Genomic DNA, 18,485 nt, shown 5'->3' with positions numbered 1-18,485 from the left:
AGGCAGAGGGAGAAGCAGGCTCCATGCAGAGAGCCCGACGTGGGACTCGATCCCAGGTCTCCAGGATCACACCTTGGGCTGAAGGCGGCGCTAAACCGCTGAGCCACCCAGGCTGCCCTTTTTTTTTTTTTTTTTTTTTAAAGATTTTCTTTGCTTATTTGAGAGAGAGTGCACACAAGCCAGGGGTGGGGGGCGGGCAGAGGGAGAAGCAGACTCCCTGCTGAGCAGGGATCCCAATGCAGGGCTCGATCCCAGGACCCTGAGATCATGACCAGAGCTGAAGGCAGATGATCAACCCACTGAGCTACCAAGGCGCCTCTCAGCCTCCTTTATTAACTTGTCTTCCCCTCCTAATCTCTCTGCCCTGGAGCTCTCCAGAGCTTGGACCCGGGCCCCGTTCATTCCTCTCCCTGGGTGATCACATCCATTCCCTCAGCTTTAAACACCAGCTAATGCAATGCATGAATATGTGGTCCATGGATTGCCTGCATGAGCATCTCCCGGGGTGCTGGTTAAAATGCAGATTCCCAGGCAACCCCCTGCAGGCTGGCAAACTGGCCAAGGACATTTGTCATTCTTTGCCAATCTGGCATCTGAATCTCTGTCCTCCATCTGGGAAATGACTTGCTGTGAAAGTCTTGGCAGAGCTCACCTCCTACAAAGCTGACAAGACCAAATTCTTGCTTTTCCAGACTCCCTTGCTGCTAGGGTACAGGGGTGTGAGCCAGGCTCGGCCAATCAGGCACTCACTGCAGACTCTGAATCAGGAGTGGAGAGGGGAAGACCCATTCTCACGCCGGTGGCAACAGCAATGAAGAAGCCCAGTCTCCAAGGACAGGGATAATAACAAGTTGTGGCATTTAGCGCATGGCAGCAGTGTCCTCGCCAAACTGGCTCAGTGGAATGATTTTGGCTGAGATCCTGCCAGCCACCTCATTGCAGTTCTCCAGCTTCCCAGAAATTCTGTGACCTACTGAATATTCCCTTTCAATGAACTCCTTTTTTTGTGCCAAGCAGCTCAGGGTGGTTTCTGTTGCTTGCAATAAGAAGCCTAAGAAAGATACAGCTAGGAACGATATCAGGAGATTCTTACATAGATGCAAGTTTGAAACCCACTATCTCAACTCTGACAACTCTCCAACGCGTGTCTCCAGCCCCCTCCTTTCATCTCCAGAACTCATATATCCGAAACAAATAAACAAACACACAAACTCCAAATGCCTTCTTGACATCTCCACTTGGATGTCTCAAAGACCTACAAGATTGTACCAACAGAATTCCTGACTTTCCCCCAAAACCTATTTCTCTGCCAGATTTCCCCCTCCAAGGGAAGAGTAAATGGCACTCTTCCTTAGGAATCTGGGGTTGGTTTTTTTTTACCACCCTCTACATGCACTCCATCAACAAATTTTGATGTTACCACTTATAAAATACTTCTAGAATCTGTCCACCTCTCTCCTACACCAATCATGGCCCTATCTACACTTCCATCATCTCTTCCATGAACAGCTGTTGCAGCTACAACAGCAGCTGGGCTTCTCCCTGGGTCTTCTCCTGCTCCCTCCAATCTAATCTCCACACAGCACCTGATATGATCCTTCTAGAACAGAAATTGGATCATGCTGCTTGCCTGCAAAATAGATAAAATCCCAAACTGCTATCAGGGCCTACAAGCTTGAATATGACCTAGCCCCTGCCTGCCTTTCCAAACTCAACTGGTCATGCTCTTCCATCTACTCATCACTACACTTCTGCCTCTCTGGCCTCCTTTAAGTGTCACAGATACTTTAGATTCTTTACTGCCTTAGGGCCTTTACTTAAGCTGTTCCCTCTATCCGGAGCACCCTCACATCATTAATCTTTATTATTACTCCTAAATACCAGGGGTACAGTGGTGAGATTAAGTTCTATTCTCATGAAAGTCAAAATCTAGTGAAAAATCAAATTTTAGGGATGCCCGGGTGACTCAGCAGTTGAGCGCCTGCCTTCAGCCCAGGGTGTAATCCTGGAGTCCTGGGATCGAGTCCTGCATTGGGCTCTCCACAGGGAGCATGCTTCTCCCTCTACCTGTGTCTCTGCCTCTCTCTCTCTGTCTCTCATGAATAAATAAATAAAAATCTTAAAAAAAAAAAGAAATCAAATTTTAATAAAATCATTATACAAATAAATACAAAATATATTCATGATGTGTGCTGCAAAGGAGAGATATAGAGCTATCATGGAGAACTGGCCTAGAATAAAAGTGGAGACAGAAGTTAGGAGGCTACTGTAGTGCGCCAGGGGAGAGATGATGCTGGTTTGGACCAGAGTCAGGATGTAGAGAAGTGGGTAGGCTGTGGAGATGTTTATAGAACTGTTGCCCCCCGGTGATGAAGGATGCATGTGGAGGTAGAAGGTTTCTGGCTGGTGTAACAGAATAGAGGGACGTACCACTCATGGAGAAGGAGATACTGGACGGGCCAGCCTTTGGGGGAAGTCACGAGTATGGTTTTGGACACGTTGAGATGTCTAAGTGAAATAGCCAAGTGAGCAGCTAAACATGAAGGTCTGGGCTGGATATACAAATGTAAGTGAGTCACTTAAAGATGAGAGAGGACCGTGGCCATGGGTGTGGGTGAGATTGCCTGGGCAGAGGCTAGCATGCAAAGAAACGAGGACCCAGGGCCAAACCCCAGGGAAGGCCTTGACCAGGAGGATGAGGCTTCATGCCATTTATCACAACATGAAATTACTTCCTTGTTTGTTAATCTGTTTACTAGCTGTCTTCCCCAGAAGACTTGTAAGCTCTTGGAGCTTAGGCCTGTATTTCTCTGAAAAAGCAATGTATCCACCCAGTGCGTAATACAGGGCCTGGCACGGAGCAGTCCCCAGGCACTATGCTGACTGCTGTGTCCCTCAGCAGGACTGGCTTCATCCATTCCTTGGACACTATGATTGGGTTCACTGTCCAGCAAAAAGCCCAAGTGACGAAATGGCAATCGCAGCCTTCCAAGTCATGCTACACCCTCTAGCTGTCCTTTTGTTTTGTTTTGTTTTTGTTTTTAAAGTAGGCTCCACACCCAATGCAGAGCCCAACTCAGGGCCTAAACTCATGACCCTGAGATCAAGAATTGGATGCCCAACCAACTGAGCCACCTAGGTGCCCCTAGCTCTCCATCTTTTTAATCCCACTAAACCTGAGCTTTCCAGACTGAGGTCCATCTACACCTGGATAACCAAGTAGGCAGAAAACAGGATGAGCACAGTGCCTCTCCCTGGATCTTAGGCTGTGCCACACAAAGCACAACTGCCATGGACACATGGGGAGTAGGGGCTCTCCAGGCTCTGCCTCTCTTCTCTGAGCAGCGCTCCCTCCCACAGCACAGGTCTGTGTAGCCACGCTTCCCCTGCCCAAGTCTGCCCTTCCATGGCCTCTGCTGATGAAACCAGGGGTGAAAAGCCACTCCTAGAACCAATCCAGAAGCTGAGCCAGGCCATCGAGCTCTCTACCAGGAACCGGGAAGTGGGACACAAGACTGGCTTGGTTACCTATAGACACTAGACTCACGAGGTCACGTTAATTGGAGGGCTGAAGCCACCTGTCCTCCCAAGAAGACTGGGTGATACCTTGTGGGTCCTGTGATGACAAGTGAGCAAAGGCGCTGTTCAGAGGTGCAGAAAGAAGCAGAGGCAAGGCAGCCAGAATGATGAAGCAGCTGCCTTGTTCCTGACCACTTCCCCACCTCAAGCGAGGCCCTGGTGCGCTCCGCTCCTCCTTCCCACGCTTCAGTCCCACGAGGCACCTCTAATTCCTCAAAACGAGTTTCCCTTCAACAGAAACAGCTTGAGAAGGCTTATGTTTCTTGCAAACAGTCTCTAAGATTACACGATTTTTATTATTTTTTGTAAAACAAAGACACAGGATGAAACAGAACATAAAATACACAAGAGTATTAATGACCAAATTCTTTCTAAAAACGAGATTCAAAAAAAAAAAAAAAAGCCACAATGGAAGAGACAAATCTGACTCCAATAAAGTATGAACTATGTAATATAAGACACGGTACTAACCGAAGTAAACATTCCTCCTAAGCACCACCCTCTTACAATAATGTATCTTCTCTGAGGACATTCACTGGGAAGCTCACACATTTACACGGCAATTACCTCTGGGGAGAGTATAAGGGTTGTGAGGCACGGTCAGAGGTGACTTTTGCTTTTTCTGTTATGTTTTTAAATTTTTAAATTATAAATGATCATGTCCTTATAACACTATATGTTAACTATACTGGAATTAAAATTTAAAACTTTGTAAAAGATTTATTTATTTGAGAGACAGTAAGAGAAAAAGAGAGCATGCTCGTTCGCACAAGCAGGGGAAGGGGCAGAGGGAGAGGGTGAAGCAGGCTCCCCACTGAGCAGGGAGCTCAACATGGGGCTCGATCCCAGGATCATGACTTGAGCCAAAGGCAGATGCTTAACCGCCTGAGCCACAGTAGCCCAAATTTAAAACTTAATAAAAAATTATCATGCCCTTTGTGCAATTAAAACTTCATTAACCTGCAAATAAATATATGAAACACAAGCCTTGGAAGATCTCCTATTTGTGGAAGACCACTTTATCTAAGAGCTAGTAGGAGATATAAGTTCACAAGTTGAGATGCATAATATAGCATGAATTCTCAGCATTGGTCAAAATGGTTTACTTGCTTCCTGAATATATTCTCTTCCCACCAGTTTCCAAATTCACTCACCCTCTCCACTGAATGATGGAGTTCCTCCAGCCTTCAAGACCCATCTGGAAGTCACCTCCTCCAGAAAGTTCTCCCTGACTGCACCAGTCCTCCCTGTTCTCTCACTCCCCCACCCCACTGGCCTCTTATGAGACCTTTCTGTACTTCTTTCTAGGCACTCAGGACAGACTCTTGGGATTCCTACTTATCTCCCTAAGATAGGCCACATCTCCCCCAAACAGCCAGCAAACCAGAGCAGCATCTTTATGTCCTTGGTGCCTAGCCCAGAGATGGCATGGAGAACTGGACAGACCCACTATGTGACACGAGGAGATTGCCTTAACCTTCTTGGGCCCATTTTTACCCGTGTTCTTGTGAATACCAATAAGATGAAGACTGTAAAGGGGCCCAGAACAGAAAAGAGTGGTTGACAGAATTATTTGTTTTAATACTCTCTCAGATTCGTATAGTATCTCACAATGAAAAACAAAAATCTTTAACAACCTAGAAGAGGTAAGCAAGGAGGGATTATTAGACCCATTTTAAGAGTGGAATAACTGAGGTTCAGAGACACTACATAGGGAGAATAGGCAGTTGGACTTCAGAAAGAAATAGAATAGGACCAGGGATTAGAATATTTGGGTGGCAATGCCAATTCTATTACTCAGAGGTAGGAGCTCGGACAAGTCTCTTGTGCTCTCTGGACATCAATTTCCCCAACTTAAATGAGAGTTTGTGATCTCTTTAAGATAGGTGATCTCTATCTTAAAGGGTTGCTCAATGCTGACATTCTAGTTTTCAGTGGCCTGCCAAGGGTCCTTCTTAGTAGGACTGCAAAAATAAAAAAGGGCTGCAAGTCCCAGGACAGAGTCTCTAGTAACTCCCAGGAAGACAGCAGGGACTGGAAGACTTGCTTTAAGAATTTGTTGTATTTTAATTCAGCCAAATGGAGCTTCAGGCCTGGGGGTGGGTTAGTCATGACCAGAATGGATGGAGTGGGGGAGCTGGGGGGTGGGGGGGGGGGTAGGCGGATGCCAGCATCAAACTGCATGTAAATATAAACATGAATGCAAAATCAAACAGGAAACCTCAGGAAAGTCCAATCCAAAGGTCAGATTCTAACTTTTCTGACACTGAAATGCTGAAGAGAAAAGCTGTGTTTGGGTGTCACAGACTTTCCTGCTGCAAAAACAAACCCTTACATGTACCAAACCAAAGTCCTGAAGGCAAAGGAGGCCAGATTTTTGTCTAGCCTGAACTGGGACAAAGCTGAGCCCTGGCCAGAGTCTACTACAGCCTCCAGACCAGTTCCAAGGGCTCCCCCTGAAACTTCCCCCCCTGCACCCCACCACCACCACACACAAGTGCTGACACACACTAAGCCAGGCAAGGCCAGATGCACAGGCATAAATGGGCATTTCTGTCCCTGGAGAAAGGTTCATAGTACAGCCCCTTCTCCTGCTCCTGCTCCTGCTCTGATTTAACATTTTAATGAACAACCCAGAGAGGAGGGTGAACTGTGAAAGCCCTAGGGATGCCAATGGCACTGAACTCTTCCAGGTCATGAAACGTTAGGCTATGAAGACAAACCTCAGAAAGCACTCTCCCAACCAGGATGACAGTTTCCCTGTGAATCTCCCAGAAAAACAGAATCCACATTCCTAGGTGGTAGACTCCAAGGAAAGCAGCCAAAAGGTCATTGGCTGCTTCTTATTTTAATGAAAGCCTGTAACCCTACTAGGTGCAATGCACTAGGCGAGGCTCTGTGAGAGAAATGAGGACAAAAGAAGCTCAGTCGTTGTCTAAAAATATCCATCAATTAACCCGGTAATCATTCCATTTATCAAGATGCATGCTTTATACACACTGACTCACCCTAATACCATGGCTCTGTGAGGTAAACATTATTATCCCATTTTACAGATGCCAAAAATGAGGCTCAAACAGATCGGGTCACATACCTAAGCTCACACAGCTGGCAAACGACAAGGCCAGAATTTGAACACAGCTCTGCCTCTGGCAAAGTGAATGCTCTTTCCACAATCCTCTATCCCCCCTACAGAGAGATGCACATAGACTCTGGGATGGGGGTTCAGCCTGCCAGGGAGGGGCGGAGAAGGAGACATTCCTCAAGACATTGGCCCGGGGTATTTTGAACCATTGAGCTTTGCATTTGCCACACAGTAGGCGCTCAATACCCCTATGGTGAAAGATGGAAGAGGAGAGTCCCTGCTAAGGTCCAAAATGCCACCCAGCTTGGGGCATCCCCTGAAAGGGAGCTGCACAAGCACATTATTCTCCCCGGGCCCAAAGCCGCAGGGTGTCTGCCCTACAAGTGCCCCTGCAGAGGCCCGGGAGAGCGCAGCAGGTCGGCAGAGGAGAACCGGACTCCAGTACAGACGGGAATGGGGTGCGGCAGCCCGCAAGGGCGAAGGCGAAGGCCTGGGACGCGTTTCTGGGAAAGACAAAGAGGGAAGGGGAGGGGAGGGAGACTACAAACTTGCCAGCAGCCTGGCCAAGGTGAACCCCGGCTCCTGGCGCCTTCTCATTCGCATTCATTCCACAGGCGCCGGCCAAATTTCAGAACCAGCAGCCAGGGGGAGGGGGCCTCCCTGCAGCCGAGGAGAAGTAAGTTCAGGACCGAGGCGGGAAGGCCTGTTGCCCAGCAGGGGAGGGACTCGGGGAGCAAACTCGTGGGGCTCCAAAGATGAAAACCCAAACAGATGCAGAGAGGCGCTGCACAAACTCGCGTGCGACGGGGCAGGTGAACAAGGGCGCTGGGGTGATGACCCCGACCTGTGAAGTCCCTTATCGAGAGGACCTAAGCCACCCCCCCACCCCCAGGTCCCTCGGACCCTCCCCGGACTCGACAGCGCGGGCGCCGATGTTGGAGATGCACTCGGTTCTCACGGATCTAGAGAGGGGTCAGGTTTCCGGGGCGCGGTAAGGGCCATCGCAGCTCCGGTCACGCCCGTGAAGGTCAAGGAGAGGCCCTGCCGGGACCCCCGACCCTTCCCGCCTCGGCCCCCTCACCTCCTCCCGCGCCAGGGCCGCCCCCCGGCACCGGGGCATCTTGGCGGCAAAGGCGGCGGCCCCAGCCGGGGAGCTGAGGTCCTCCGCGGTGACGGCCAGAAACTCGGCGACGCTGAGCTGCTCGGGCATGGCGGGCGCGGGGCGGGGGCGCCGGGACTGCTGGAGCGGGGCGCGGGGGGCGCTCGCTGCACGGAGCTGGGCGGCCTCACAGCCCCGCCGCGAGCGCCGTCGGGGCCTCTGCACGCCCCGCCTCCTCCGCGCCGCTCGCCCCGCCCCGACTGCCCGCCTCCCGCACGGCCGCCTCTTCCCCGGAGCCCGGAGCTTCCCCACCCCGCCCGCCCCTAGGCCCCGCCCCCGGCCTTGCAGCTTCTCCCCCCACTGCCCCCTTAGCCTGGTCAGCCGGGCCCCGGCCCCTCGCTGGGCTCCCCGGCCCCGCCCCCGGAGCTCCGCCCCTGGACCCTCGCCGGGCTCCCCAGCCCCACCCCCAGGACGACTGGCCCGAGAGCCCCGCCCCCTGACTCAGCTCCGCCCCCAGCCCCGCCCCCAGCTCGCCCAGCCCCTGAGAGCTCCGGCCCTGACTCGCTGACCCGCCCCGGCCCCGCCCCTCGGCCCCGCCCCCAGCTCGCCCAGCCCCGGGGAGCTCCGGCCCCGCCCCTCGGCCCCGCCCCCAGCTCGCCCGGTCCCCGCCCCTCGACCCCGCCCCCAGCTCGCCCAGGCCCTGAGAGCTCAGGCCCAGACTCGCAGTCCCGCCCCCGGCCCTGCCCCCGGCCCCTCGGCCCCGCCCCCAGCTCGCCCAGCCCCTGAGAGCTCCCGCCCTGACTCACTGCCCCGCCCCCGGCCTCCCGGGAAGCTTCTCCTCCCGGTCGCGCTCGCGGCCCCTCCACGGCCACGCCCCCTCTCTTCCTGGTCCTGGGCCTCCCAAGTTCGCCCCGCTCCCACCGCCCGGGGGCTCCACCTCCGCGCCCCTCCTGCCTGCGCCCTGCGTCTTCTACGGAATCGTTCCCAGCCCCCGTGATCTCTCCCCTTCAGCCTCACCCCTACTCCGGCCCCCGTCTCTCCACCAAGCCCACCCGGTCTCGGCACCCCCCTTCGCTCCCAATTGCACCGTCCCCTTGCTCGGCGCACCGCGCCCTCAGCCTCGGCTCTGCGCTCCACCGGAGCCTCCCACTCGCCCCTTGGCTTCGGCCCCTGCGGGTTGCGTGTGGCTCGGTGCCCTTGGGTAGTTGTGCGATTTGGGGGCAAGTACATTCCTTCTTGTTGGAACCTCACTTTCCTTCTCTGCAAAGTGAGAAGTCTGATGCCCACTAAATTGTGATGTTGTAGGGAAAGAACCTAACACGTGCTTGTACCGAATAAGCGCTGAGCAACCCGCTCCCCCTCTGCGGACCCTCTCACCCGGCCCTCTTTCTTCTAGGGCTCAGTATGGTGCCTTTCACTCCTCAACCCGGCTCACCGTCCCGACGGGGCTGCAGATTGCCACTCCCTCCCACTATTAACCCTTGCCTCTCGGGAACCACGTATATCCTTGGGTGGATGAAGTTTCGGGTTCCGGATAGAAATCCACTTAGGTTTTGCTCTGGAGCCTGAAGCCCTATGGAAAGGATTTCTTTTTTTTTTTTAAAGGATTTCTTTAGTAAAAAAATCAGGGAAGATGGGGAGCCTGGGTGGCTCAGTGGTTGGGGGGCTGCCTTCAGCTCAGGTCGTGATCCTGGGATGTGGGATGGAGACCCACATCAGGCTCCGGCGAGGAGCCTGCTTCTCCCTCTGTCTATGTCTCTGCTTCTCTCTGTCTCTCGTGAATAAGTAAATAAATCTCTAAAAAAAAAATCAGGGAAGCACTGCGGTGAAGACTATTGGCTTTGGAATCTGATAGGTCTAAGCTGCAATCCTGGTTGCTGCTGTTGACCAGCTGCGTGCACCTGAGCAGATTGCTAGCTTCTCTAAACTTGAATTTTCTTTTTCTTTCTTCTTCATTTTTTTTTTGAGTGTGGCAGGGGGAGGGGCAGAGAGAGAGAGAATTTTAAGCAGACTCCATGCCCAGCAGGGAGCCCAACCCTGAGATCCTGACCTGAGCCAAAATCAAGAGTCCCAGGCTCCCCCAAACCTGAATGTTCAACTCTTAAAGTGGCCTAATAGTATTTTACTCATAAGGTGATTAAGAGTATTACATACTTGACAGGAAAAAAAAAGCCCACACACACCAAAAAAATAAACACTAAGACATTACCTGCTGAGGATATTATGAATAGTAATTTTTTTTTCTCTTGGCTAATTTCTATACCCTGACTTCTCTGTAAGGAGCATATACTACTTGTGTAATAGAGTTAAAAGTTGAAAAACTGTGTATAGACTGTTGGAGGGGACAGGACAAATATGCAGTGAAATAGAACTCAGTCACCCTTAATTAAACTCACTCCAGTCTGTTTCCAGCTGGAATTCCTTTAGTGTTATTTCAAGGTCAACTAGGATTTCTCTCTTAAAATGCAACAGTCATTTCTCTCGCTTGACTTCTAGGAGCATTTTGCAAGGTTAACCATTCCTCCCTTCTTGAAATAGTCTTTCCTTTGAATTCTGAGACAATTGTTTTTCCTTTTCCTTGGTGGTCTTCCTCCCTCTGTGGCTGCTCGCTGGGTTCTTCCTCTGCACGTATCTTAAGTGCTGGAATCACTGGGAGCTGCTACACCCTTTACTCTTTTCTCTCTACCCAGGTTTCCTGGAGACTTGGGTCTATCCCCACCAGCTTCCTTCACACCATTAATATTGAAGCTTCTTTTTTTAAAAAAAGATTTCATTTATTTATATTTATTATTCATGACAGAAACAGAGAGAGAGGCAGAGACAGAAGCAGGCTCCATGCACGAAGCCCGATGTGGGACTTGATCCCAGGTCTCCAGGATCAGGCCCTGGGCTGAACGCGGAGCTAAACCGCTGAGCCACCCGAGCTACCCAATGTTGAAGCTTCTTATGTTACTTTCCTATAACTGCTGTAACAAATTATTGCAAATGTGGGGGCTGCAAGTAACACACATTTATTCTCTTACAGTTCTGGAGATCAGAAGTCTGAAATGAGCTTCACTGCGCTGAAATCAAAGTACCAGCAAGGCTGCATTCCCTCTGGAGACAGTAAGTGGGCATCCATCTCTCCTTACCTTTCCCAGCTTCTAGAACTGCATTTCTCACATTCTTTGCCCTATAGTCAACTTCCTCCATCTTCAAGGGCATCTTGCTTCTGTGTCATATCATACCGCTTTCATTTCTGTGGTCAAATCTCCCTCAGTCTCCATTTTATAAACACATTTGTGATTACGTTTAGGACCCGCCCAGATAATCCAGGATAATTTCCCCATCTCGGGATCCTTAAATTAATCACATCTGCAAAATTCCTTTGGGTATATGAGATAATGTTTATAGGTTCCAGGAATTAGGACCTGCATCTCTTTGAGGGCTGTGATTGAGCCAACCCCATCTTCCAAGGCTCTAGCTCCAGCTCGGACCCTTCTTTGGATTAAGCTCGGTATATCCAATGGCCCATGGTATGGTTTCCCATGCTTATCTCACGGATGGACTCTCAAACTCTGCAAGTCTAAAACTGAACTCACCATCTTGTACCCTGCCCCCTGGACCTGGCTCCTTCCCTATCCCTGTCTTGGTGAAAGGTACCACCATGTACCCCCTCGGGGTCATCCTCCCCCATCTCCTTCCACCAACTTTCACTCAATCGAGTCTTAATCACTGTCTCCTAAGGTCTCACCAGTATGGCCACCTTCTTCTCCAGGCCAGCCCCAGTCCAGGCCACTCCACCTCTCACCTCCTCACAGGTCTCCCTGCCCCCAGCCCTGCATGTCTGATCTGATACTGTCCTGCTTAGAACTCTTCAATGGTCCGCATTTGCTCTCTGGGTGAAAGATGAACTTTTTTTTTCATGTCTAGCTGGTCCTGCACAATCTTGTTGCTCCTGCCAATTGCAGCCTTATCTCTCATCCCACTGCCCATCCCTGACATGATCTGAGCCCTCTCAATATGCTGCCTGCTGCCTGTAATACTCCCCGACCTCCTTTCAGATGCCCACATTTAATGTCTCAACCCTAGGAAGCCTTCCCCAATGTCCTAGAGATTTCTCCAGGACCTGGTATACCTTGCCACAGCACTTCTCACTGTGCACTGTAGTGCCCTGTTTGCTGATCTGGGTCTCTGGCCCACTTATTTATTTGCTGAGCACTTACTATGTACCTGTCACAATGCCAAGGGCTAGACAAGCAATGGTTCACTCAATACTCCCCACCCCCAACAACCCAGTGAGGCAGGTAACACTATTCTTGCCATCTCTGTGTCATGGGTGGGAAAACTAAAGCTTAGAGAGATTAATTTATGTAAAATCAGGATGAACAAGCAATATAACCAAGATCCCAACCTGGGTCTGCCTGACTTGGAAGCCCGTTCTTGTTTTGTATTATTATTAATCACCAAGCTATGCTACCTAACTTGAAAATATCATCTCTTGCAAGTGAAGTAGATATAAATGTTCCATATATTCTCTCCTATCATTAAAAAGTGCCACCTACCAGAGGCAAAATACTGTTGTAATATCTTGCAGGCTAACAAATTCCTTCCTATTTTGTAAAGCAGCTACTTCAATGTCAAGTCTTATGTCAGGTGCTCGGACTGAGAGACATGTGCTAGTACGGTGGGCCCCTTTCTGAACCAAAGTTTAATTTCAACATTTTGTGGAGGAAATTAAATAAGTCATAAATAAATTATAGTATTTCAGGGAAATCAGATAAACCCAGCATTCATATCAGTGTAGGTTACAAAATTTGGGGGAATTTTCAGAGAAAATATGTGCCTTCAAGGAAACTTCCAGTTCTTTCAAGTTATTATTTCCCCGGGCCACCCTACAAAACCATTCAGACTTTACCAGGGCTATTTCAAGGGAATACTTGGAGACACTCTGCTTATAAAATAGCTGCTTCAAGGCCCCTAGACCAATCTGTACAAATCTGACTCCTGGAAATTTACTTATTCACTCAACAAACATTCACCAGGTTGTTACAGGTGTATTCCTAAGCGGCAAATGAGCAGTGGGGGAAGCTGTGGATATAAAGATTGGCACGATATGGGGAGGTTCTCAAGGAACTTGTACTCAAATAATCATAAGATCCAGACTGTAAATGCCCTTGAAGAGGTGCTATGGGAATGAGGGGTGGGGAGGGGAAGAGAGAGCCCTTTGGGTGTGTGGCTCAGAGAAGCTGGGGAGGTTTCAGAGAAGGAAGGACAGCTGGGCTGAGCCCTGAAGAATTTGAGGGAGCTGGGGCCAGAATGAGCCCAAGCAGGGAGAAAAGACGATTCAGAAAATCCACTCCCATCGGCACAGATGCATGCCATAACAGCTCTCATAATATAGCAATCACCTCTTTTTTTTTTTTTTTTGTTTAAGATTTTGTTTATTGGGGATCCCTGGGTGGCTCAGCGGTTTAGCGCCTGCCTTTGGCCCAGGGCATGATCCTGGGGTCCCAGGATCGAGTCCCACATCGGACTCTCTGCATGGAGCCTGCTTCTCCCTCTGCCTGTGTCTCTGCCTCTCTCTCTGTCTCTCATGAATAAATAAATAAAATCTTTAAAATTTTTATTTATTCATTTATTTGAGAGTGAGCAAGAGAGAGAGAGCATGAGCAGGACAGAGAGAGAGGGAGAGGGAGCTGATGTCAGGCTCCTCCCTGAGCAGGGAACAAACATGGGGCTCCATCCCAGGACCCTGAGATCATGACCTGAGCCAAAGGCAGATGCTTAACCTCTTAATGGCTGAGCCACCCAGGAGCCTCTAAAGCAAATCCTCTTGATCTCACTTCTCCCTCCAGCTATTGCCCCATTTGTCTGCTCCCCTTTGCAGCTAGAGTCCTTGAGAGTCACTGCTGTCTTCACCATATCCAATTCCTCTCCCCCATTATTTTTCTTTTCAGCAAAATAACCTTTTGCTTTTGTTGAAATATTATGTGAGCAACTCAATTAAACTGAAATTTTCCCTAAGTTTCCAGGCTTAGGGAACTCGCTGAGGTAATCGATAGGTGTTGGGTATCAGGGTATCATGTTGTGCCCAAGATTATGTTTATACTGGGACAAAATAGAGGAGAAAAAAGTAAGGATCCCAGTGTTTGATGTACCTAATCCAAATGCTTTCTTTCAGTGTCATCACCTTCTAAATAGAACCTCTTAAGATAGTTTCTCTTCATTTCTGCATGCACCCAGTAGTTTAGAGTCGGGAGCAGCTGCTCGGACATCATTCAGTGGCATCATTGGATTACTGTGCTTGATTTGGGATTACAGGCAAAATGCATCTGTCAGGAGGAGAACCCAGGATGTCACTGGGATTGAGTGCTGGGGAGGATGAAAAATGAGCTCAGAGGGACCTGGAAGCAGGCTCCATGGAGCCACAAGGGACAACAGGAGTCCCTCAAAGAGACCTGAAGTGCAATATTCTCTTAAATTCCCTCTGCTGGGGCTTTTGCTCCCACCAGCCACTGCAACTGCTTGCAGTAAGTGGTGTGCTTCACGTTGCTGGACCCAGCAGTCAGTGCAACGTCCTCCCCTGCTTGGCCTCCCTTCCTTGTGCCTTCCTCTGTGCTATGTGTGCTTCTCTTGGCCTCTGGGACACCACACTGTCTTGATTTTCTTCCTCCTTCCCTCATGGCTTCTTCTCAATCTCCCATGTCAGTTCTTACTGTTTCTCTGGCTTTGTAACACCAAGGACCTCAGTCCTCGGTCATCTCCTGCCCGATGTGTGTTCAGTCCCTTGATGATCTCACCCAGTCCCACTACTTTAAATATCGTTTGAATCCTAATGATTCCCAAGCTCCCAACTGCAACCTGGACCTGTCTCCTGAACTTCAGCCTCCTACATCCTACATCTGCCTCCTTGGTGCTCGTGGAACACAACTGGGGCATCTTGAACTTAACGAATCCAAAGCTGAACTTTAGATTTCCCTCCCCAAGGCTCCTTCCCCACAGTGAGATATCTGTTCCATCTAAACACCCAAAATAGATCCCAAATCCACCACTCCTCATCACTTCACCGCTCCCAGCCTGATTTAAGCCATATTATCTCTTGCCTGGATTACTTCAGGAGCCTTCTAATTGGTCTCTTGGCTTCTACCCTTGCTCTGCTATAGTCTACTCTCAACAGAGAAGCAAAGGATTCTTTAAAATATCATGTCAGATAATGTAATTTCACTCCTTAAAAGCCTCTAAGGGGCTCCAGGTCCCTCTGAGGGGCACCTGGGTGGTTCAGTCAGGCATCCAAGTCTTGATTTCGTCTCGGGTCATGATCTCAGAGTCATGAGATCGAGCCCCACATTGGGTTCTGTGCTTAGCGGGGAATCTGCTTAAGATTCTCTCTCTCCCTCTCCCCTGCTCTCTCTCTCTCTCTAATAAATAAATAAATCTTTTCTACAAAGCCTCTAATAGTTCCTCATTTCACTCAGACTAAAAGCCAGGTTTCTACATGGACTGAAAGTCCCTACATCATCTGCCTCCCTCTGATGTCATCTATTCTTACTCTTCCCTTTGTTCTCCACCTCTGTTCCATTCACACGGACTTCCTTGTTCCTTAAATGTACTAGGCACACACTCACCACAGGACCTTTACACTGGCTGCTGCTGATTCCTAGAATACTTTTCCCACAGACATCCACATGATCCACTCCATCAGCTTTTTTCCAGACTTAGCTCAACTGTCTCTACATGCTTATTCTGTCTCATTTAAAACTGTAGTAGTCACCTGTCTCTCCACTACTCTCCATCACCCTTACTCCGCTCAATCTGTTTCCTATTTAGCACTTATACCTTTTAACATGCTGCTTTTCTTATCTACCTATGTTTTTTTTTAATTTACCTATGTTTTATTATTTATTCCCTCTAATTGAAACATAAGTTCTGTGAGAGCAGGGACTTCTTTGTCCTTATTAGGGCTTGCTGGGAAGCCAGGTTATGTATCCAGGCTTTGGAGCCAGACCACCTGAGTTTGAATCCTGGCTTTGCTATCTACCTTGGATAAATAGCCTAATCTCTGTGGGTCTCAGTTTCCTCATCTGTAAAATGGGGGGGGGATGGCACCTCCCTCATAATGTTATAGAAATGGGTTAAATGAGGTGATGGATACAAAGGATTTGGCAATAGTGCCCGGCACATAGTATGTCTTAGCTGATTAAATGTTAGTTATTGTCTCCACATCTGGTCCATAGTAGGAATGTTGTAAATATTTGCTGGATCAAGTAGGCGTCATTATTCCCATTTTACTGATGCCCAAAGTTACATGACTAGTGAGTGGCAGGCAGACTTGGAATCCAAGCTTATCTAATGTCAAAGTTCTTGCTTCTTCCACTGCTCTCTGATCTGTCTACCTTCTGGAGAGTTGAGGCTGAGTTCCAGGGAGTGGAAAATTCACGTTTCAGGTCATGGGGAGAGATGAGACCAGAGACTAGAAGAAGTGAACAATGAGGATCACCAAGGGAAAGTGGATGCAAAGAGGCGCTTCTCCCCACCCTTAAGATCAAGCCCATAACTTTTTGCAAGGCCATAAGCCCCTTCCCATCTAGCCCCATCTCCCTCCCTCAACCCTCCCTCTCAGGAGGAGAAAACTGACCTCTGCCCAGTTCCTGAGGCCACCAGACCACCACTTCTCTGTTCATGCATGGCTGTTTCTTTTCCCTGCACTCTTCTTCCAACCTCTTTGCCTGGACATCTCCTATTCATCCTCATGACCCAGGTGTCATAGATGTCACTGCCTTAGGAAGCCTTCCCTGAGGCTGTGAGATGGTCTGGTGCCCTTCCCATAAGTCCCCGTGCTTCCCCATTGCATTTCACATTTCCTTGTTTTTCACTCACTCCCAGTGTGTGTACATGTGTGTAAAGACCCACTCCCACCCTTTGCTAGACTGTGAGCTCCATGATCCTGTGGCTTCAAGCTGTCTAAGATCTTTCCTACCCAAGGGTTCCACAAGAAACTGGCAGGTACTCAAGCACCAAGAACAGCTACTCTCTAGGGCCAAATGGTCTTCATTTGCATATTCTCAGTTCAAGCCACCAGTAGAGACTAATCTCAGAATCTCAACTCTTAAATTCCCTTGAGAGAGAGTTGGGTAGCCACAGTCTGGATCAGAAGCTCACAAGGCTCCCTGTTGTACAACTCCAGGATTATGAATTGTAGTCTAGGTCATGGTGCCCCTTAGAGTTGGGCAGTACACAACCTGCACAGCTGGGAAGCTGGAGGAAGTAGCCCTGGATGTCCATGAGGGTGGGCCAGGCTCCCTGTGAGCTGTGGAGGCCCACCAGCACCCACAGAGTCCAAGCATAGCTGCCAGGACCCATCCCTGTGCACCCAGATGCAATTTTCAGAGAAGATTATGGACTGATCAGATATATAAAGGTCTGTAGTTGCCATCAGAGTCCCTAAGTGTCCACAAACCCACAAAAGGTTGAGAACTCCTGAAGAGATATTTTGTGAACATGTAAAAATATTCATATTAAAAGGGTGTATGTGTAATCCATCAGCACAGCTTATTCCCCCCCCCCCACTGTTCCTGAGAAGGGGGCTTGGGGTGGGGTGGGTCTCCCATGAGATGAAATGATAATGCAAATAATGATAACAGTTAGACTTGCTCTGTGTAGGTAATGTGTAAGTCCATTAAAGACATGCCATAACCCATAGAACACTCTTGAAGGTAGGTACTATTATTTATCCCTGTTTTACAGAGTAGGAAACTAAGAGTAGTGAGGGGCTTGCCTGGGACCAGGAGACAAATGCAGGCAGTCTGGCTGTGAGGCTGTGCCCAAAGCCTGGGCTTCTGTCTCCCCTGGCCTGGTTGAAAGCAGACCCACGGCAGGTCTTCACCAGCCTCCTCATGAGAGCGGGAGGATGTCCAGGGTCCTCCAACCACCTGCCCCTGCTCCAGCCAAGAAAGGCCCCCAGCTCCTTGGGCTGAAGCCCACCCAGGCAACCTCAAATGGAAGCTGTCATTGTGGGCTAAAGTCTTCTCAAGCCTAGTGTGGACGAGCTTTGGGGACAGGTGTGGGTTTCAGTGCTGGCTGTGCTCCTTATTAGTTCTGGCAAGTCTCAGTTTCCCCAAATGGAAAAAGGAGATAATAATGCCCATGTCATGGAGGTATTGTGAGGATTAAAGGGAGCATGTTCATAAAGTATACAACGCTGTAAGCACTTAGAAAATGCTGACTAGGGGGCACCTGGGTGGCTTAGTGGTTCAGCATCTGCCTTCAGCTTGGGGCGTGATCCTGGGGTCCTGGGATCAAGTCCCACATCGGGCTCCCCACAGGGAGCCAGCTTCTCCCTCTGCCTGTGTCTCTGCCCCTCTGTGTCTCTCATGAATAAATGGATGGAATCTTAAAAAGAAGAAAAGAAGAAGAGGAGAAGAAGAAGAAGAAGAAGAAGAAGAAGAAGAAGAAGAAGAAGAAGAAGAAGAAGAAGAAGAAGAAGAAGAAAGAAAGAAAGAAAATGCTGAAGAAGAGGGATCCCTGGGTGGCGCAGCGGTTTGGCGCCTGCCTTTGGCCCAGGGCGCAATCCTGGAGACCCGGGATCGAATCCCACATCGGGCTCCCGGTGCATGGAGCCTGCTTCTCCCTCTGCCTATGTCTCTGCCTCTCTCTCTCTCTCTCTCTCTCTCTCTCTCTGTGACTATCATAAATAAATCAAAAAAATTAAAAAAGAAAATGCTGAAGAAGAAAGAAAATGCT

At 49.4% G+C, this 18,485-nt stretch overlaps 1 protein-coding gene across 1 annotated transcript in view; it reads right to left on the bottom strand.

The window, feature by feature from the left end:
* ASAP3 (ArfGAP with SH3 domain, ankyrin repeat and PH domain 3) overlaps positions 1-8,005 on the bottom strand; it is a 49,971-nt gene extending 41,966 nt beyond the window's left edge. Inside the window, 1 exon segment of the mRNA XM_041767183.1 lies at positions 7,746-8,005. Coding sequence (XP_041623117.1) covers positions 7,746-7,874 — 129 coding nt within the window. The 5' untranslated portion in view covers positions 7,875-8,005.
* Positions 8,006-18,485: the final 10,480 nt, after the last annotated feature.

This window comes from Vulpes lagopus, chromosome 8, assembly GCF_018345385.1.
Source record: "Vulpes lagopus strain Blue_001 chromosome 8, ASM1834538v1, whole genome shotgun sequence".
In the NCBI taxonomy this organism is placed as follows: domain Eukaryota; kingdom Metazoa; phylum Chordata; class Mammalia; order Carnivora; family Canidae; genus Vulpes; species Vulpes lagopus.
This window is presented reverse-complemented; position numbering and strand designations above follow the sequence as displayed.